Genomic DNA, 18,567 nt, shown 5'->3' on the forward strand with positions numbered 1-18,567 from the left:
AAATACTTGGTTGAATTTTTTGTCATAATATTAACACTGGGCAAAACAAAAGGTGAAAAAAGAGTAAAAGATGGTGATTCTTGGCCTCTTAGGTCACACATCCCATTCTTTATTCTCTTTTTTTTGAAAGGGCATCTCTCATATTTATTGATCAAATGGTTGTTAACAACAATAAAATTCTGTATAGGGGAGTCAATGCTCAATGCACAATCATTAATCAACCCCAAGCCTAATTCTCATCAGTCTCCAATTTTCTGAAGCATAATGAACAAGTTCTTACATGGTGAACAAATTCTTACATAGTGAATAAGTTCTTAGATGGTGAACCGTACAAGGGCAGTCATCACAGAAACTTTTGGTTTTGATCACGCATTATGAACTATAAACAATCAGGTCAAATATGAATATTCGTTTGATTTTTATACTTGATTTATATGTGAATCCCACAATTCTCCCTTATTATTATTATTATTATTTTTTAATAAAATGCTGAAGTGGTAGGTACATGCAAGATAAAGGTAGAAAACATAGTGTAGTGTTGTAAGAGAGCAAATGTAGATGATCAGGTGTGTGCCTGTAGACTAAGTGTTAATCCAAACTAGACAAGGGCAATAAAACATCCACGGATGCAGAAGATTTCTCTCAGAACAGGGGGGTTGCGGTTCTAAGCCTCACCTCTGTTGATCCCTAATTTCTCACTTGATGGCCCCCCTGTGACTGTGCCTGTCTTAGGTTGTTCCTCCCTTGAGGAATCTTACCTGTCTCTGGCTAACCAGTCATCTTCCGGGGCCATACAGGGAAATGTAAAGTTGGTAAGTGAGAGAGAAGCAATATTGTTGGAAAAGGTTAGCTTTTTACTTCTTTGCAGATTTATGCCCTGTGGCTTCTATGCCCAGCATTTGTCTTGAGGTATCTTTACCACTTGGAAGAATTATGATACTCGGTAAATTCTATATGAGGCACAAATTCTATTTAAGGGTTGTAATTAGGAAGGAAGAAGAAAAGCTATAGAAGTAGCAGATGGAAGAAAACATGGGAAGATTGATTATTTCTTTTACATATCTTCTTGTAGAGTAACTTAAGCATGTATAGGTTTTAAACTACTAATTAAATTGGGCACACACATTAACATAATAGGAATACAGTTACATAATGAAAGCAGACCTATAATTACCAGCCATCTCCAGTGAAACCAAGAAAACCAGTTAGGCACCCTAGGCATTTGTGAAAATTTATCTATGATATGGTGGATATTGTCCAACTGAACTTGAACAGTCTGAGAGAAATCAGACAAATTAAAACAACCCATTCCTGGGAACTGTTCACATCCCATATGTTCTTTTAACAGTAGATAGTCTGTAGTTGTAAGATTTTGGAGCACTACAACTTGCACTTCTCCTAATTCTTGGTTGAGTTCCAACAGAACAGATCCAGTCAAATTTGTTGTTTTACTGTATGCACAGGCCAGCTCAGATATTCCTTCTTCATTCCCATGGCAAGTCCAGGAACTGGTGGGATGAATGCAGCTACAACTGTAGCAGTGCCTGGATCTTTGTTGAGGTTATTTGATGATCATCTTCTGGTATGACTCTTCCCGAGAGTGCTGATGTTGGAAGTTCTTCTTCATATCGTATATTAGTTCATTTTCTGGGTAGCCAAATTAGGCTTTGATCCTCTGTATAAACACAAACAGACCCTTTGCCCACACTTTGATATGCCCTTTATACCATTGTGTAGAACTCATTGGAGGTCACCACACAGCAAGTGCTTTTTTTTTTTAAGAGAAAGGAGTATTATCAGAAAAATGTACCTCCATAGCCACTCATCTGACATCCTTTAAGTGATCAAAATTAGGGATATTTAAAGCATGCATTAATCGTTGATTTACAGTTAGTTTTATCCTATCAGGGAGTAATCCCCCTTTCCTTTCTTTCCTTCTTTTTTTTTTATCTACACTTACATGACGAATATTATGTTTAGTAGGCTCTCCCCTATACCAGCTCCCCCCTATTAACCCCTTTACAGTCACTGTCCATCAGCATAGTAAATGTTGTAGAATCACTACTTGCCTTCTCTGTGTTGTACAGCCCTCCCCTTTCTCCCACCCCCCCATGCATGCTAATCTTATCTTAATACCCCCTTCTTCTCCCCACCCCTTATCCCTCCCTACCCACCCATCCTCCCCAGTCCCTTTCCCTTTGGTACCTGTTAGTCCATTCTTGAGTTCTGTGATTCTGCTGCTGTTTTGTTCCTTCAGTTTTTCCTTTGTTCTTATATTCCACAGATGAGTGAAATCATTTGGTATTTCTCTTTCTCCGCTTGGCTTGTTTCACTGAGCATAATACCCTCCAACTCCATCCATGTTGCTGCAAATGGTAGGATTTGCCCTTTTCTTATGGCTGAGTAGTATTCCATTGTGTATATGTACCACATCTTCTTTATCCATTCATCTATCGATGGACATTTAGGTTGCTTCCAATTCTTGGCTATTGTAAATAGTGCTGCGATAAACATAGGGCTGCATCTGTCTTTTTCAAACTTGATTGCTGTGTTCTTAGGGTAAATTCCTAGGAGTGGAATTCCTGGGTCAAATGGTAAGTCTGTTTTGAGCATTTTGATGAACCTCCATACTGCTTTCCACAGTGGTTGAACTAATTTACATTCCCACCAGCAGTGCAGGAGGGTTCCCTTTTCTCCACAGCCTCGCCAACATTTGTTGTTGTTTGTCTTTTGGATGGCAGCCATCCTTACTGGTGTGAGGTGATACCTCATTGTAGTTTTAATTTGCATTTCTCTGATAATTAGCGATGTGGAGCATCTTTTCATGTGTCTGTTGGCCATCTGTATTTCTTTTTTGGAGAACTGTCTGTTCAGTTCCTTTGCCCATTTTTTAATTGGGTTATTTGTTTTTTGTTTGTTGAGGCGTGTGAGCTCTTTATATATTCTGGACGTCAAGCCTTTATCGGATGTGTCATTTTCAAATATATTCTCCCATACTGTAGGGATCCTTTTTGTTCTACTGATGGTGTCTTTTGCTGTACAGAAGCTTTTCAGCTTAATATAGTCCCACTTACTCATTTATGCTGTTGTTTTCCTTGCCTGGGGAGATATGTTCAAGAAGAGGTCACTCATGTTTATGTCTAAGAGGTTTTTGCCTATGTTTTCTTCCAAGAGTTTAATGGTTTCATGACTTACATTCAGGTCTTTGATCCATTTTGAATTTACTTTTGTATATGGGGTTAGACAATGGTCCAGTTTCATTCTCCTACATGTAGCTGTCCAGTTTTGCCAGCACCATCTGTTGAAGAGACTGTCATTTCGCCATTGTATGTCCATGGCTCCTGTATCAAATATTAATTGACCATATATGTTTGGGTTAATGTCTAGAGTCTCTAGTCTGTTCCACTGGTCGGTGGCTCTGTTCTTGTGCCAGTACCAAATTGTCTTGATTACTAAGGCTTTATAGTAGAACTTGAAGTTGGGGAGTGAGATCCCCCCTACTTTATTCTTCTTTCTCAGGATTGCTTTGGCTATTCAGGGTCTTTGGTGTTTCCATATGAATTTTTGAATTATTTGTTCCAGTTCATTGAAGAATGTTGCTGGTAATTTGATAGGGATTGTATCAAATCTGTATATTGCTTTGGGCAGGATGGCCATTTTGATGATATTGATTCTTCCTAGCCACGAGCATGGGATGAGTTTCCATTTGTTAGTGTCCCGTTTAATTTCTCTTAAGAGTGACTTGTAGTTTTCAGAGTATAGGTCTTTCACTTCTTTGGTTAGGTTTATTCCTAGGTATTTTATTCTTTTTGATGCAATTGTGAATGGAATTGTTTTCCTGATTTCTCTTTCTATTGGTTCATTGTTAGTGTATAGGAAAGCTACAGATTTCTGTGTGTTAATTTTGTATCCTGCAACTTTACTGTATTCCGATATCAGTTCTAGTAGCTTTGGGGTGGAGTCTTTAGGGTTTTTATGTACAGTATCATGTCATCTGCAAACAGTGACAGTTTAACTTCTTCTTTCCCAATCTGGATTTCTTGTATTTCTTTGTTTTGTCTAATTGCCGTGGCTAGGACCTCCAGTACTATGTTAAATAACAGTGGAGAGAGTGGGCATCCCTGTCTAGTTCCCGATCTCAGAGGAAAAGCTTTCAGCTTCTCGCTGTTCTGTATAATGTTGGCTGTGGGTTTATGATATATGGTCTTTATTATGTTGAGGTACTTGCCCTCTATTCCCATTTTGTTGAGAGTTTTTATCATGAATGGATGTTGAATTTTGTCGAATGCTTTTTCAGCATCTATGGAGATGATCATGTGGTTTTTGTCTTTTCTTTGTGTTGATGTGGTGGATGATGTTGATGGATTTTCGAGTGTTGTACCATCCTTGCATCCCTGGGATGAATCCCACTTGGTCATGGGGTACAATCCTTTTGATGTATTTTTGAATTCGGTTTGCTAATATTTTGTTGAGTATTTTTGCATCTACGTTCATCAGGGATATTGGTCTGTAGTTTTCTTTTTTGGTGGGGTCTTTGCCCGGTTTTGGTATTAGAGTTATGTTGGCTTCATAGAATGAGTTTGGGATAGTCCCTCCTCTTCTATTTTTTGGAAAACTTTAAGGAGAATGGGTATTATGTCTTCCCTGTATGTCTGATAAAATTCCGAGGTAAATCCATCTGGCCCGGGGGTTTTGTTCTTTGGTAGTTTTTTGATTACCGCTTCAATTTCATTGCTGGTAATTGGTCTGTTTAGATTTTGTGTTTCTTTCTGGGTCAGTCTTGGAAGGTTGTATTTTTCCAGGAAGTTGTCCATTTCTCCTAGGTTTCCCAGCTTGTTAGCATATAGGTTTTCATAGTATTCTCCAATAATTCTTTGTATTTCTGTGGGGTCCGTCGTAATTTTTCCTTTCTCGTTACTGATACTGTTGATTTGTGTTGACTCTCTTTTCTTCTTAATAAGTCTGGCTAGAGGCTTATCTATTTTGTTTATTTTCTCGAAGAACCAGCTCTTGGTTTCATTGATTTTTGCTATTGTTTTATTCTTCTCAATTTTATTTATTTCTTCTCTGATCTTTATTATGTCCCTCCTTCTGCTGACCTTAGGCCTCATCTGTTCTTCTTTTTCCAATTTCGATAATTGTGACATTAGACCATTCATTTGGGATTGCTCTTCCTTTTTTAAATATGCTTGGATTGCTATATACTTTCCTCTTAAGACTGCTTTTGCTGTGCCCACAGAAGTTGGGGCTTAGTGTTGTTGTTGTCATTTGTTTCCATATATTGCTGGATCTCCATTTTGATTTGGTCATTGATCCATTGATTATTTAGGAGCATGTTGTTAAGCCTCCATGTGTTTGTGAGCCTCTTTGCTTTCTTTGTACAGTTTATTTCTAGTTTTATGCCTTTGTGGTCTGAAAAGTTGGTTGGTAGGATTTCAATCTTTTGGAATTTTCTGAGGCTCTTTTTGTGGCCTAGTATGTGGTCTATTCTGGAGAATGTTCCATGTGCACTTGAGAAGAACGTGTATCCTGTTGCTTTTGGATGTAGAGTTCTGTAGATGTCTATTAGGTCCATCTGTTCTCGTGTGTTGTTCAGTGCCTCTGTGTCCTTACTTATTTTCTGTCTGGTGGATCTGTCCTTTGGAGTGAGTGGTGTGTTGAAGTCTCCTAGAATGAATGCATTGCATTCTATTTCCTCCTTTAGTTCTATTAATATTTGTTTCAGGTATGTTGGTGCTCCTGTATTGGGTGCATATATATTTATAATGGTTATATCCTCTTGATGGACTGAGCCCTTTATCATTATGTAGTGTCCTTCTTTGTCTTTTGTTACTTTCTTTATTTTGAAGTCTGTTTTGTCTGATACCAGAATTGCAACACCTGCTTTCTTCTCTCTGTTGTTTGCTTGAAATATGTTTTTCCATCCCTTGACTTTAAGTCTGTGTGCATCTTTGGGTTTGAGGTGAGTCTCTTGTAAGCAGCATATGGATGGATCTTGCTTTTTATCCATTCTATTACTCTGTGTCTTTTGATTGGTGCATTCAGTCCATTTACATTTAGGGTGATTATTGAAAGGTATGAATTTATTGCCATTACAGGCTTTAAGTTTGTGGTTACCAAAGGTTTAGGGTTAGCTTCTTTACTATCTTACTGTCTAACTTAACTCGCTTGTTGAGCTATTATAAACACAGTCTGATGATTCTTTATTTCTCTCCCTTCTTATTCCTCCTCCTCCCTTCTTCATATGTTGGGTGTTTTGTTGTGTGCTCTTTTTAGGAGTGCTCCCATCTAGAGCAGTCCCTGTAGGATGCCCTGTAGAGGTGGTTTGTGGGAGGCAAATTCCCTCAACTTTTGCTTGTCTGGGAATTGTTTAATCCCTCCTTCATATTTAAATGATATTCGTGCTGGATACAGTAGTCTTGGTTCGAGGCCCTTCTGCTTCATTGCATTAAGTATATCATGCCATTCTCTTCTGGCCTGTAGGGTTTCTGTTGAGAAGTCTGATGATAGCCTGATGGGTTTTCCTTTGTAGGTAACCTTTTTTTGTCACTGGCTGCCTTTAATACTTTGTCCTTGTCTTTGATCTTTGCCATTCTAATTATTATGTGTCTTTGTGTTGCTGTCCTTGGATCCGTTTTCATGGGAGTTCTGTGTACCTCTGTGGTCTGATAGGCCATTTCTTCCCCTAGTTTGGGGAAGTTTTCAGCAATTATTTCTTCAAAGACACTTTCTATCCCTTTTTCTCTCTCTTCTTCTTCTGATACCCCTATAATGTGGATATTGTTCCATTTACATTGATCACTCAGCTCTCTTAGAATTCTTTCATTCCTGGAGGTCCTTTTATCTCTCTCTGCATGAGCTTCTCTGCGTTCCTGTTCTCTGTTTTTTATTGCATTACTCGTCTCTTGCATCTCGTCCATTCTGTTTTGAAGTCCTTCCAGAGCTTGTTTTATTTCTGTATTCTCCTTCCTTAGTTCTTGCATATTTCTCTGCAAGTCCATCAGCATGGTTATGACTTTTGTTTTGAATTCTTTTTCAGGAAGACTCGTTAAATCTATCTCCCCAGGTTCCTTCTCAGGGGAAGATGTAGCAGATACTGAAGCTGTCTGGGTTAGTCTTGTCTGCATCAAATTTTTTTACCTTTTCATGTTGATAGGTGCTATTGACTGTCAGCTGGGAGAGCCAAACTTTTCACTTGCTCCTGGCCTTTCTTTACTGGGACAACTGCGACCCCTAGTGGCTTGTGTTGGGCAATTGCGTGTAGACTGGGTCTTTGTGTCTTGCCCGGCCAGTATGGGGGAAGCTCCCTTGCTGTGGGCCTGGCCAGCTTCAGGCTGCTGCTCTGCTATGGCAGCGCCCCGGAGGGGTAATGGACGGGGGGCTGTTTGGCTGTTTCCCTCCGTGAGGGGTCTCAGAGTGGTTGCCCAGGAGGTTAATGTGCCCGGGTTTCCCTGGAATTTCCAGCTGCTAGACTGTCACCTGGGTTGTTTCCATCCAGCTGTTGCATCCCTGTCCCTTTAAGACTTTCAAAAAGCACTCGCTTTTCTTTGTCACAGGGGCATCAGCTTTGGGACCCGCTCACAGGTCTTGCTGCCCTGTTTCCCTAGTATCCCGGACCCCACACATGCACTGTGTCTGCGCTTTGCTCTGGATGCCTGGGGCTGGGTGCTCGGCAGTCCTGGGCTCCGTCTCCCTCCCGCTCTGCCTATTATTCTCCCGCCGGGAGCTGGGGGGAGGGGCGCTCGGGTCCCACCGGGCCGGGGCTTGTATCTTACCCCTTTCACCAGGTACTGGGCTCTCACACTTGTGGATGTAGTCTGGCTGTTGTCCTGTGTCTTCTGGTCTCTCTTTTAGGATTAGTTTTATTTGTTGTATTTTCAAAAATATATATGTTTTTGGGAGGAGATTCCCACTGTCTTACTCACGCCGCCATCTTGGCTCCGCCCCCTGTTTATTCTCTTTTATCTAGTTTTTTTTTTTACTTACCAGATCAGTTTCTAAATTGCTGTTTCTTTGTATATTCTTCTTTTCCTTCAAATAAAACTGTGAAAAGAGCCTATTAGAGTTAAAATACTATAGTTACGTTTTCCTATTTTTGTTTTTATTATTTTCTTAAATAACTTCAATGTGAAAATGCTTTCAAAATGGTTATGTGTACTTTATACAGTCAATGTGAGTTAATATTAGCACAATAAGACATACATGCCAATTCTTTGTTAGTTTTATTTTTTCTAAGAACATGGTTTACATGTTGGAATTACATGTTTTTGTATTTCATTTGCAACCAGAAATTGCCCTAATGTGGGCTAGGCAGAAAGTTTTGTAGCATGTAATTTGGTGATACAAATCGATTTTAAAATGCAACAGTATATATATTCTGTTCTCCTCTTTACATAGATGATAGGATTATGGATGTATTCAAACTCATAAAATTTAACACATCCCATCTATAATTTTCATGGTTCAGTAAGACAAACTTTAACTTTTGGTTGGCGTCTACTAAGCAAGTATAAAAGATTGAAGTCTAAAGTCAGTGATTGTGGAAGCCACAGCCTTAAAATGTGTAATTAAATTTACATTGAATATAAGTAAATTTCCTTTTTAAAAAACATGTTTATTTAAACTCAGCCAACATTTATGGAGCATTGTGCTATAGAGTTTAATCAATAATCACCTATGGAACTATTGCAGTAATACTGATGGAGAGTTGAGAGTTGAACCTCGGCAGTGACAGTGGAGAGGAGTATCCCAAGTGAAAGACATTAAGAATGGTGAGTGGCTGGGTTTGCAAATTGAGGGCACAAGGAGCACTTAGGGTAACTTGAAGATTTTTAACTTCAGCACCCAGTGAGCAATGACACTATTAAACAAGATGGGAAATAGGAGGCAAGCATGAGAACAATACAGCTCAGTTTTGCACCTTTTGAATTGGAGACGTCTATAGGATGTTCATGTAGAAATGAATACAAAACATTTGTATGTCCTTGTGAAGATGTTACTGAGAGGGCGCTGTTGTTTTCTTCCTGAAGTTCGGGGCCATAGGACAGCACAGTCCTATGCTGTGTGATAATAGCAGTAAGTGGCTTTGCTCTGACCCCTGTAACACAGGTAAAACTTAAAACTTAGTACCTAACTGCATTTTATCTTACATCACATTCAAAATGTTCTGTCACTCATCTCACCTTGTGACTCTAAACGTTAGAGCTGAGGCGATGTTTCGTGCTGTTGTAACAGGCTCAGTAGTGCCGTTGACGCCCTTCTGGGGCCTCAGTGGTCACGACCCACACGGAGGCTCAGGGTTTGTATCTCCTGGTGAGGCTGGTGATGCTGCGGCAGTAAGTGTGCCATGCGGCTGCTGTCGTTCATTCTTGCATCCGTTCACTCCCTGCTAACTGCACAGGGACCGCTGTGTCTATGGTATTCTTACTTTAAACTGGGCATGAGGCAGTTGGGTTGCTTTGTTTCTGGAAGTAGATACCATGATAAAATCTTACCACAAAACCTTTTCATTTCCTTTTCAGAGACATAGTTGCTTTAAATATATAAAAATTACTTATTTGATTTCTTGAAACCTTACCTTCACTTCTGCTAGACAGGAAGGTGTTAAGAGCAGCAAAAAAAGTGAAAGAATTAAGAAGATAAACAAATTCAGTATGAACTATCTTAAGATACTACCATGCATTGCTCACTCCCACAGGGAATTCTCGCTAGACCTGTCCTGACAGATCTGCCCAGCAGTTTTGTTAACTGCTGTCTTGCCTGTTTTCATTTGTTGCCCACTGAACTTAGAGCTGTGGCAAGCTAATTGATTGAATGTGGGAATTAGGAGCAAGGTCTGAGCACTGCCTTGGTTCACATACCTTGCCCCCTGGTGTCTGTGTGAAGCAGGCTAAGTTGCAAGGTTCTCTATGTCTAGGTTTCTTGCTCTGTAAGTGGGGAGAAGAGCACCACGTCACCACCTCATAAGACTGTTCTATTAAAGGTACACTGTTTAGCACAGTAGCTGGCATATGGTATTATGCAATAAACGTTAGCAATAATATTGTAGAGTTATTGTGAATCTTAACAGTACTCTGTTATCCTAGAAATGCTGGGTACCTTTCCAGGAAAATAACACTTATTTTTGAAATTTCATTTTTACTTATTAAATGTAAATATGTATTTGTTGAGTGTTCCTATTTTACTTTTAGTTTTGAAACACTGTTTCTCTGTCTTGAGATTTTCATAATCCAACATGTATATGGAACTTTTCTATCTTTTCTTGGACATTGATTTCTGCTGTTATAAAAGATGCCCTGACTTCATACGTACTGCAAATAACCTCTCCCCTGCCTTTTTTGTGCCCCTCACTCTATCACGCCTAGTTACCCTTTCAGAAACCCCTTGGGATAGTGTACAGGGTGCACAAAACGAGAGTAAAAAGACAAAGCCTTCAATATTCCAGTAGAGGGAGATATTGGCAAAATAATCAAGCCACATGATATGCAGGTGCATTGGGCAGCAAATTTAAAAACAAAGCTTTCTCTATGTAAAAAATCTAACTAATAAAGAATTAACTAACTGTAAGATGAGTAACACTGAGGTTTCTATTTTGCTAGTTGCCAAACCCTAACTCCTTATACAAGTACCTAGGGAAGTGCTGTGACTACACACACCCTTACCACTTTACTTCCTCACATGTTTCAGAGATGGAATTAAAGAAAAGATCATTGGTGGATATCTCTCTTGCTCTGTGTCTCTGAATTTCTAAAGATCACAAGTAATGGAAGTTCCAGGCTGGATTATTTGAAAACAAAGCACAGAAGCTATCATTTCATAAACCAGAAAGATTTTTTTTCATGGCATTCTAAAACTAACTTGTACAAACTGGTGTAGCCCTAAATGATATAAACTAATGGACTGAACCAGAAAACGCTCCCTTTTTAAAAAGCAAACTTTGTTAAAAAGATAACATCTATAATTTAGAACTCCAAATTTCTGAAATTACTGGAAGGCCTATAATTAAAAGCAAATTAACATTTAAATCAGCTTGGATTGGGATTTTTTTTTCAAGTATTTTCAGCGGGATAGGTAAATTGGTTTGAACCTTTACTTTTCCAACAGAAACATCACATTTCTTTCTGTTGGCAACATTGTCCAATAACTGACTACTCTAACAGTCCCTCTGCACTTTAAGATTTAATACGCTTATTTTATCACACTCTAAGAAATTGCTGCCTTGAAACTTGGGGATGTTGAGACTGCCCTTAAACCTGAGAGTCTTACTTAATAGTCGACTGAGTTTTCCCCTCTGTATCATGCCTAAATATTTTGATGTGGATTTTATTACTTTTGGCTGCATTAGTAAACTCAGTGTGTAAAATGTCCAAATAACTTTCTATAATACATAGACTATATCTTTAATAAATTTACTATAGTAATTTTGTAGTTTAAATTTCCGTTAGTTGATGTGGAAATAGAAGTTACACATCTCTGCTGATTTAATTGTTACTAATTTATTTGGTAAATACTACCACCAACAGCTTACTATATATTAGCTTTAAAAATATACCGTCTCAAACATGTAGACTTATTTAGAATTCTACAAACCTACATCAGTTTTGTTTTTAATTTTTGCCATCGGCGACGTTATTCTTTGTGTTTAAGTGGATTTTTGTAAGTAACTATGGAGGATGAGTTATGCTGGCATAGACTTTCTAGCATATAGTGTAGTATTTTTGGTAGAACCAGAGTTGTTTCATGGATTGGTCTATTCTTTTGTGAGGTGGACACTTTGAATACTTCACTTAACCACTGGATTTGTGGTTTCTTTGAATTACTAAAAACAATTTTCAATGAATAGACTTAATTATAAGTAGACTGCTCTATCTGAAGAGTTTCTTCAAACCCCTACAAAGTGTTGGAGTGCCTTTTTTTTACCTTCATAAATAAGTTAACGTGGATTAAAAATAGCCATAGAGAAATGAGATTGAACAAATAAAAATCAAATCTGTCAGTGTGCCTGTGTGTTTCCATTAGAATAGGCGAGATTATGCTGCAGTAATCAGCCTAAAAACTCAGTGACTAAAACCCAAGTTGTTTACTTTTGTACAGGCTGCATGTCCATTGTGGTCTGACAGCACGATGGCCTTGTCATGGACACGGGGTCACTCAGGTTCCATCCTGATCATCCTACAGTGATTATAGTTCTGGGAAAAGAAAACCTAAGTGAACCTTCTGATTCTCTGAAAACTTCTGCTTGAAAATGGCATAGTTCAGCTCGGCAAGGTGTGGCCACAGTGAGTTCAACAGAATGAATGATCCTCACACAGGAAGGCACACCAGATGATTGTAAACCGTGTGACAGGTTACAATAGTCTTCCAAATGAGTGAGCATTTGGAATCTATTGATAGTGTCTCTGCAAAACTACAGAATGTCTGGTTTAAAACTGACCATGGGAAGAAAGTGAGCTGTTCTTTACCTGATCATATTATGATTAGTTTTGAACTCATATCGACAGTGCGTTGAGTACGCATGCACACGCACACGCACACACACAATTTTGCATGTCCAAATGATGCAGGAACTGTTTCACAGTAGTGTTTATACCACTGGGACTATTGCCATCGTTCCACAGACAGCCTAGACAGGGAGTAATGGTGTTGTGTGGGCTGAACCCTATTAAGTTCACAGTTGTAGGTCAGCCAGGACTATTCATAAATTTCATGACCACATTATAGTCAGCAGGGTTTTTAACTCCTTTGTTTTTCTTCCCTCCCTCCCTTCCTTCCTTCCTCCTTCCCTCCTTTTTTATCCTGTCCTGTCCTTTTTTTCATCTTTATCCCTCTTTTTTTGGCTCTTGGAATGGAAAAAAGGGGCTGAATTATAATCTGGAGTTCAAATTATAATTGTATGCAGCATTAAGAGAAAACTGGATAGCTCCAAATAGCTAATAGTTTAAGTCACAAATATAGTGGAACCATTAGAGATACTTTCAAAATTCACACCAAAATGAAAATATTGTAATTTTTTATAAAAATCTAATGTTCTTCATTTATTTTTTTAAATCTCACATAGATTAGCTATTAATTAATTCTTGCTAACATTTCACTTCTTATCCTGATTTCTTTTTAGATCTTACCAGTTTTCCCAAAATATTTTGTGAAACTTCCCAGAAGCTGGTGAATGTGGAAGCCTTTGCTGTAGCTGTGAAATATTATTCTGTGCAAAACTTGGGACTGTGTACTCCTTTTGAACAGTTACTAGTAGCCCTTCGAGGAAATCAAAAACAGAGAACTGGTAGGTGTGTTTGTGTGTGTGTGTGTGTGTGTGTGTATATATATATATATATATATTTTGGTACTTCGAAGTATTATATTGTTTATATATATATATGTATGTGTGTGTATGTGTGTGTGTGTAGGTATCATATATGTATATACATATATATGTATACGTATATACATATATATATGTATATGTATACAATAAATATATATATATTTCCAACATGTTCTTAATTTATTGTCAGACCTTAAACCATGAACACTGACAGACTGGCTTGTTTTTGAATGATTTAGGTTTACTCATGCACCATATTAAACAGAACAGCTTAGTTATAAATCTCCACCTTTTTCCCTATCTTACAGTCTAGTTTATAAGTCTTTTCATTTATGTTAATTGTTCTTTGTGTCATAGGAACATTTTTAATAAAGTTTTATGGGTCTTCTTATTTATTTTGTTCATTCAAATTTTGATCCATAGCAGCTAAACTAATAGAGATCTATCATGGAGACATCACAATAGAATCTATTATTTTCATATTTATTTATAGAAAACATGAACATCAGCTGATAACTTTTATTAAATTTTTATTCTTTAATAACAGTATTTTAATTTTGTTTTATTTTTGTTCAGATGGAAATGTGAAACCAGATGAGTTTATGAATTTGAAAAAATCTCATGAAGTTCAGGCAATGTCAGAACTAATCAGCAGCATTGCTGATTACTTTGGAATAAAGCAGGTAACAATAGTTTCCTGTTTTCGGGTGTTAAAATTATTGCCATTGTTTGTATCATTTAAATTTCCTTTTCTACTATTGTTGTCTAGACTTAAAAGCTGATGTGAGATAGGTCACACCCTTTAAACATGCACTCTTTTCCTAATACGCTGTAATTATGACAAGTTTATGCTAAAAACAAGATGCAGCTGTTAATATTTGCCACAGACATCACTCTTTTCAGAGCTGATAGGCATTCAGGTAATCTCTCAGATACACTGTAACTCCAGCTTCAGGCAGTTTTAGGAAGGTGACATTCCACACAAGCCTTTGCCTCTGGGTCTTCTCAGGACCTACGTTAGTAAACTGTGGTCTGGGGTACCTGCTTCATTATAGTAACATGAAGAGACTACATTCTAGAACTTGGATTATTCCGTAGTGTCAGAATCACAGAGTAAAAAAATAGCGTTTGTAGTTGTGATGTCTGAAAACAAAATAAAGTCAAAGATTGCTTACAATGGCTTACAAAAGCAGTTATGTTTATTACCCCTCAACAAGAACATCTATGGAGGATTTTCCCTCCTTCTGTATTTATTAGGTGTTAGAATCTTTTCCACAGATTCTTCCAGACTTGTGGAGAGGTTAAAAACTGTTACAGCTTGGGCTGGGCATGTGGAGATTCTTTCATGTATAGATCCTACATAACCTCTGTTAAATTTATTCCTAGGTATTCTATTGTTATGCTATTTTGATTCACCGGTCCTAAATTTTATCTTCAAACTGTTTTTTGCTACTGTTTTGTATATATTCTGATGGTACATTATTAATTTCTAATGATCCTGTATCCTGACACATTGCTAAATTCTCTTACTAGTTCTGTTAACATTTTTGTGTATTCCTCATGATTTTCTGCAGACACAATTACATCATCTATGAAGGCAGAGAGTTTTATTTCCATCATCCATGTGTTTTGCATCTTTTCCTTGACTTATTACACTACCTAGAACCTCTTTTACAATGTTAAATAAAAATGATGAGAGTGCTCGTTTTTTAACAGGAATCAAAAAATTAGAATTAAAGACAAACATAACATGTTGTATAAATCATACAACCATTTGTTTTTTAGAAAGATATCAAGGATGCTTTCTGTTATCATCTGACCGAAATCCACTAGTCATTCATTCGGTTTTTCTTATTTTAGGTAATTGACCTGGGTTCTGGAAAAGGCTACCTCAGCTCCTTTTTGTCCTTGAAGTATGGCTTAAACGTCTATGGAATTGATTCCTCTAATGCCAACACTCATGGAGCTGAGGAGAGAAACAGGAAATTGAAGAAACATTGGAAAGTCTGTCATACTCGGTCAAAATTAGATGTCAATGGACTGGCATTAAAAATGGCAAAAGGAAAGAAAGTACAAAATGAAAGTAAATATAAAGCAGATACTGGGGGACTCTGTAGCAGCAGTCCTACAAGTCAAGAAAAGATGTATTCCTCAGATTTTTTGCCAGATTTTTCAGGTGCTGTGATTTCTAACATCAGAAAACAAATGGAAAACCTGCATGTTTACTCACATCAAGAAGAAAATTTGTGTTTTGAAAATGCCTCTTCTCTCATAGACCTTTTACCTGTTAATGCCATAGAACCTACTTCTTCATTCCAAATTTCCAAGAGAAAAAAGTCTGAAGCAAATAGAGAGAGAAGAAAAATGACATCAACGTCAAGTGAATCAAATATATATTCACCTTTAACATCTTTTATCACTGCCGATTCAGAACTTCATGATATCATTAAGGATCTGGAGGTGATTTCATTTTTTAATTTCTTGATTTGATTTATAAAAATGCTCAGAGACAGAATTAAATTTTAATAGTAGCATTCTTAACCTACTTATTTTATTCGATTTCATTAATCTAAAGGACCAAGAAGATAAAATTATATGTAGGCTTTTGTGATTCCCATAGCTATCAAAATCTGACAAGTGTACAAAATCTGACAATCTGACAATTACAGTTTTCCAGAGTAGAGTCCCCCCACTCACTGTAAGTCTCCTAAATCAAAGAGAAGTACTAGCACAAAAGCTAGTAAGCTGAATTCTTACTATGTAATTAGAAACTGGTAAAATTCCAATCCAAGAAAACTTTTGTATTAATATTTAAATTTAAAGTAAAGAGGTATCTAGAACAATGTTATGTTTAACGTTAGCCATGGTAACCAAATATGCAGTTCTTTTGAGCAAGAGTTGCTACTGTGTAGTCTTAATTTTGAACTTTTTCTAAATCACAAGTGTATCAAATTATGTAATTGAAAGACAATGTATCTTAAACAAAGGCAACATTATATATTAACAGCAATATTGGAGAGGAACTTCTAGAAATCATTTAACCTACCTCATTGTCTTAAAAAAACAAGGTAGCCTTCAAAATTATAATATTCTTCTCTTTTTAAATTTTTCAGAAGTTTGTCCCTAGAGAAATGAATAAGCAAAAGCTACCAGACTTCTTTATAAATTTGAATCCTTGTTTGGTAGCTGATAGTGTTTTGTCATTTTCTTATTTTAGAATGGGGAATTTTTCTTTTCCCAGGTATTTTGGATTTCACTAGGTAAGGGAAACTGGTTAATCCTCCTTGTTTTTCCTGTTCAAGAACAAAGTAATTAGGTTATACCTTAACTTTCTCTTAGGTTTAAATAACCCTCATTACTTTAACCTGACTTCAAAAAATGTAAGTTTTTAGAGCTTATTATCACATATTTATTTTTTCAAAATCTTGTTGAAAATACATGATCAAAGCTATGCAAACTTTTATAAGAAAATGTCTAACGAAATATTCTGGAATAATGTTTCTTGGGTTCTGTAGTGAATGTGCAATTTCATTACCAGAATTAACCAGTACCTCCCATTCTCTCCCCACCCCAAAACACATACACACAATACTTAAGTATTTTACTATCAGGATATAATGGCAATTGCATATTTTTGTCTGCCACCTACTAATATTATTAATGAATTTCATATGATGAATACAGTAAGGAATGAGATTTTATATTCTTGTATTATCTTTAGGGAAAACTAAGCTAAGCTTTAGAAGAGAGAGATTTATATCTTTGTTGTTTACCATTAATTAGCAATAAACCCTTTCTTTCTGAATGCCTTTTTTAAAATAACATTGTAACATCTGAATAAAACCTAACTAAACTATTTGATCATTAAAGAAAGAAAAATAGTGCAATACTCCAAAAACTTTGCTTTGAAGAGAATGATGGTTGAAGCAAATGTATGTTCCATCAAGTCAAAGCTGCTTATAGGTATGATTTTTTCTTTAGAAAGGTTAGGATTCAGCCGTGCTTTATGTCTAGATTATAGGCTAAAGTCATATTTTGGTAAAATAACTTAAAACGATTGTATTTGTTCTGAAGACATAAAAATATACTTGATTCACAACTTAATATGCCTATTATTTTAAATTTATGATAACATGATGATGATGATGTGGGGAAAATTGCAGTTCCTATGGCCAGGATCCTCACCTGACCCTAAACTACTTGATGATGTAATTGACGTCCTGCTAGGCTACTGCTTCCACACCCATAGGCAATGAGCTACTATTGACTGAGTCACTATATATATATATATAGAGCTCTGCCCAGTGCTCTGGGAGGAGCTCTCTATATAAAACAAATTTTACATAAAGGAGGAGGATTAGAGACCTGCAGGCTGCTGGATGCAGTAATTCTAGTGCTTGACCTACTGCCATGAGAATAAAGCCAAGTATAAACCCTCTTACCCACAGAACGTTCAGTCCTGTTGTCATTTTTCAGTCTCACTGAATCCATAGTGAACTTGCCCAGAGCCGAAACCCTCAGGCAAGAAGAAAATAGTTGCTGAATTTTGTGTGCCAGACATTGTACTAAGTCACATACCTGTATTAACTTATTTAAGTCTTGCAATAACGCATTGAGGTGAGGTACTATTATCCTCCTGTCTTACCAGTGGGTTTCAACGCTGGGCAAGTTCACTATGGATTCAGTGTGACCAAAGAAATGACAGTAAAACATTCTTGGGGTGAAATGGTTATACCCAACTTTATTTCCACGGTGGTAGGTCAATCACTAAAATCCCATCCACTCAGAGCGAGTCTGCACACAGCAAGCCGGTCTCTGCCTCTGGGCCTCTCAGCCTGCACAGCCAGCTTCTGGGCCTCTGTCCTTGGTGCTGCCTCCACTCCAGTCTCTGCTCTCCTGGCAGCCTTGCAGCCGTGCCACTGTGTCGCCCAGAGCACTGTGTGGAGCTCTGTATATAGAGTCAGTAGTAACGTATTGCCCACACGTGTGTAGTGAGCAAGCTGACCAGGGCCAGGGGAGAATCCTGACCACAGGAACCTTCATTTTATTCACACCTTTCTTTATAGATGAGGAAATTATGGCACTGAAGACTTTAACTTGGTATATTGATCAAGATTCCATGAGTGTATGCATGTGTACCCATTTCGTATGTATATACATTTAAATTAGGCTTTGGGTAATTATAAGAAACATAGGGAGGGGCGGAAGATGGCGGCGTGAGTAGAGCAGCGGAAATCTCCTCCCAA

The 18,567-nt window shown here is 37.4% G+C and overlaps 1 protein-coding gene across 2 annotated transcripts in view; it reads left to right on the plus strand.

Moving 5' to 3' along the window:
- METTL25 (methyltransferase like 25) overlaps positions 1 to 18,567 on the plus strand; it is a 115,460-nt gene that overhangs the window by 10,456 nt on the left and 86,437 nt on the right. For both annotated transcript variants that reach the window (XM_036890028.2, XM_036890029.2), the window contains exons 2-4: positions 13,115 to 13,279; positions 13,898 to 14,004; positions 15,182 to 15,781. In XM_036890028.2, the coding sequence (XP_036745923.2) occupies positions 13,115 to 13,279; positions 13,898 to 14,004; positions 15,182 to 15,781 (872 nt within the window). The remainder of the gene's footprint in view (positions 1 to 13,114; positions 13,280 to 13,897; positions 14,005 to 15,181; positions 15,782 to 18,567) is intronic.

This window comes from Manis pentadactyla, chromosome 10, assembly GCF_030020395.1.
Source record: "Manis pentadactyla isolate mManPen7 chromosome 10, mManPen7.hap1, whole genome shotgun sequence".
Taxonomy (NCBI): Eukaryota; Metazoa; Chordata; class Mammalia; order Pholidota; family Manidae; genus Manis; species Manis pentadactyla.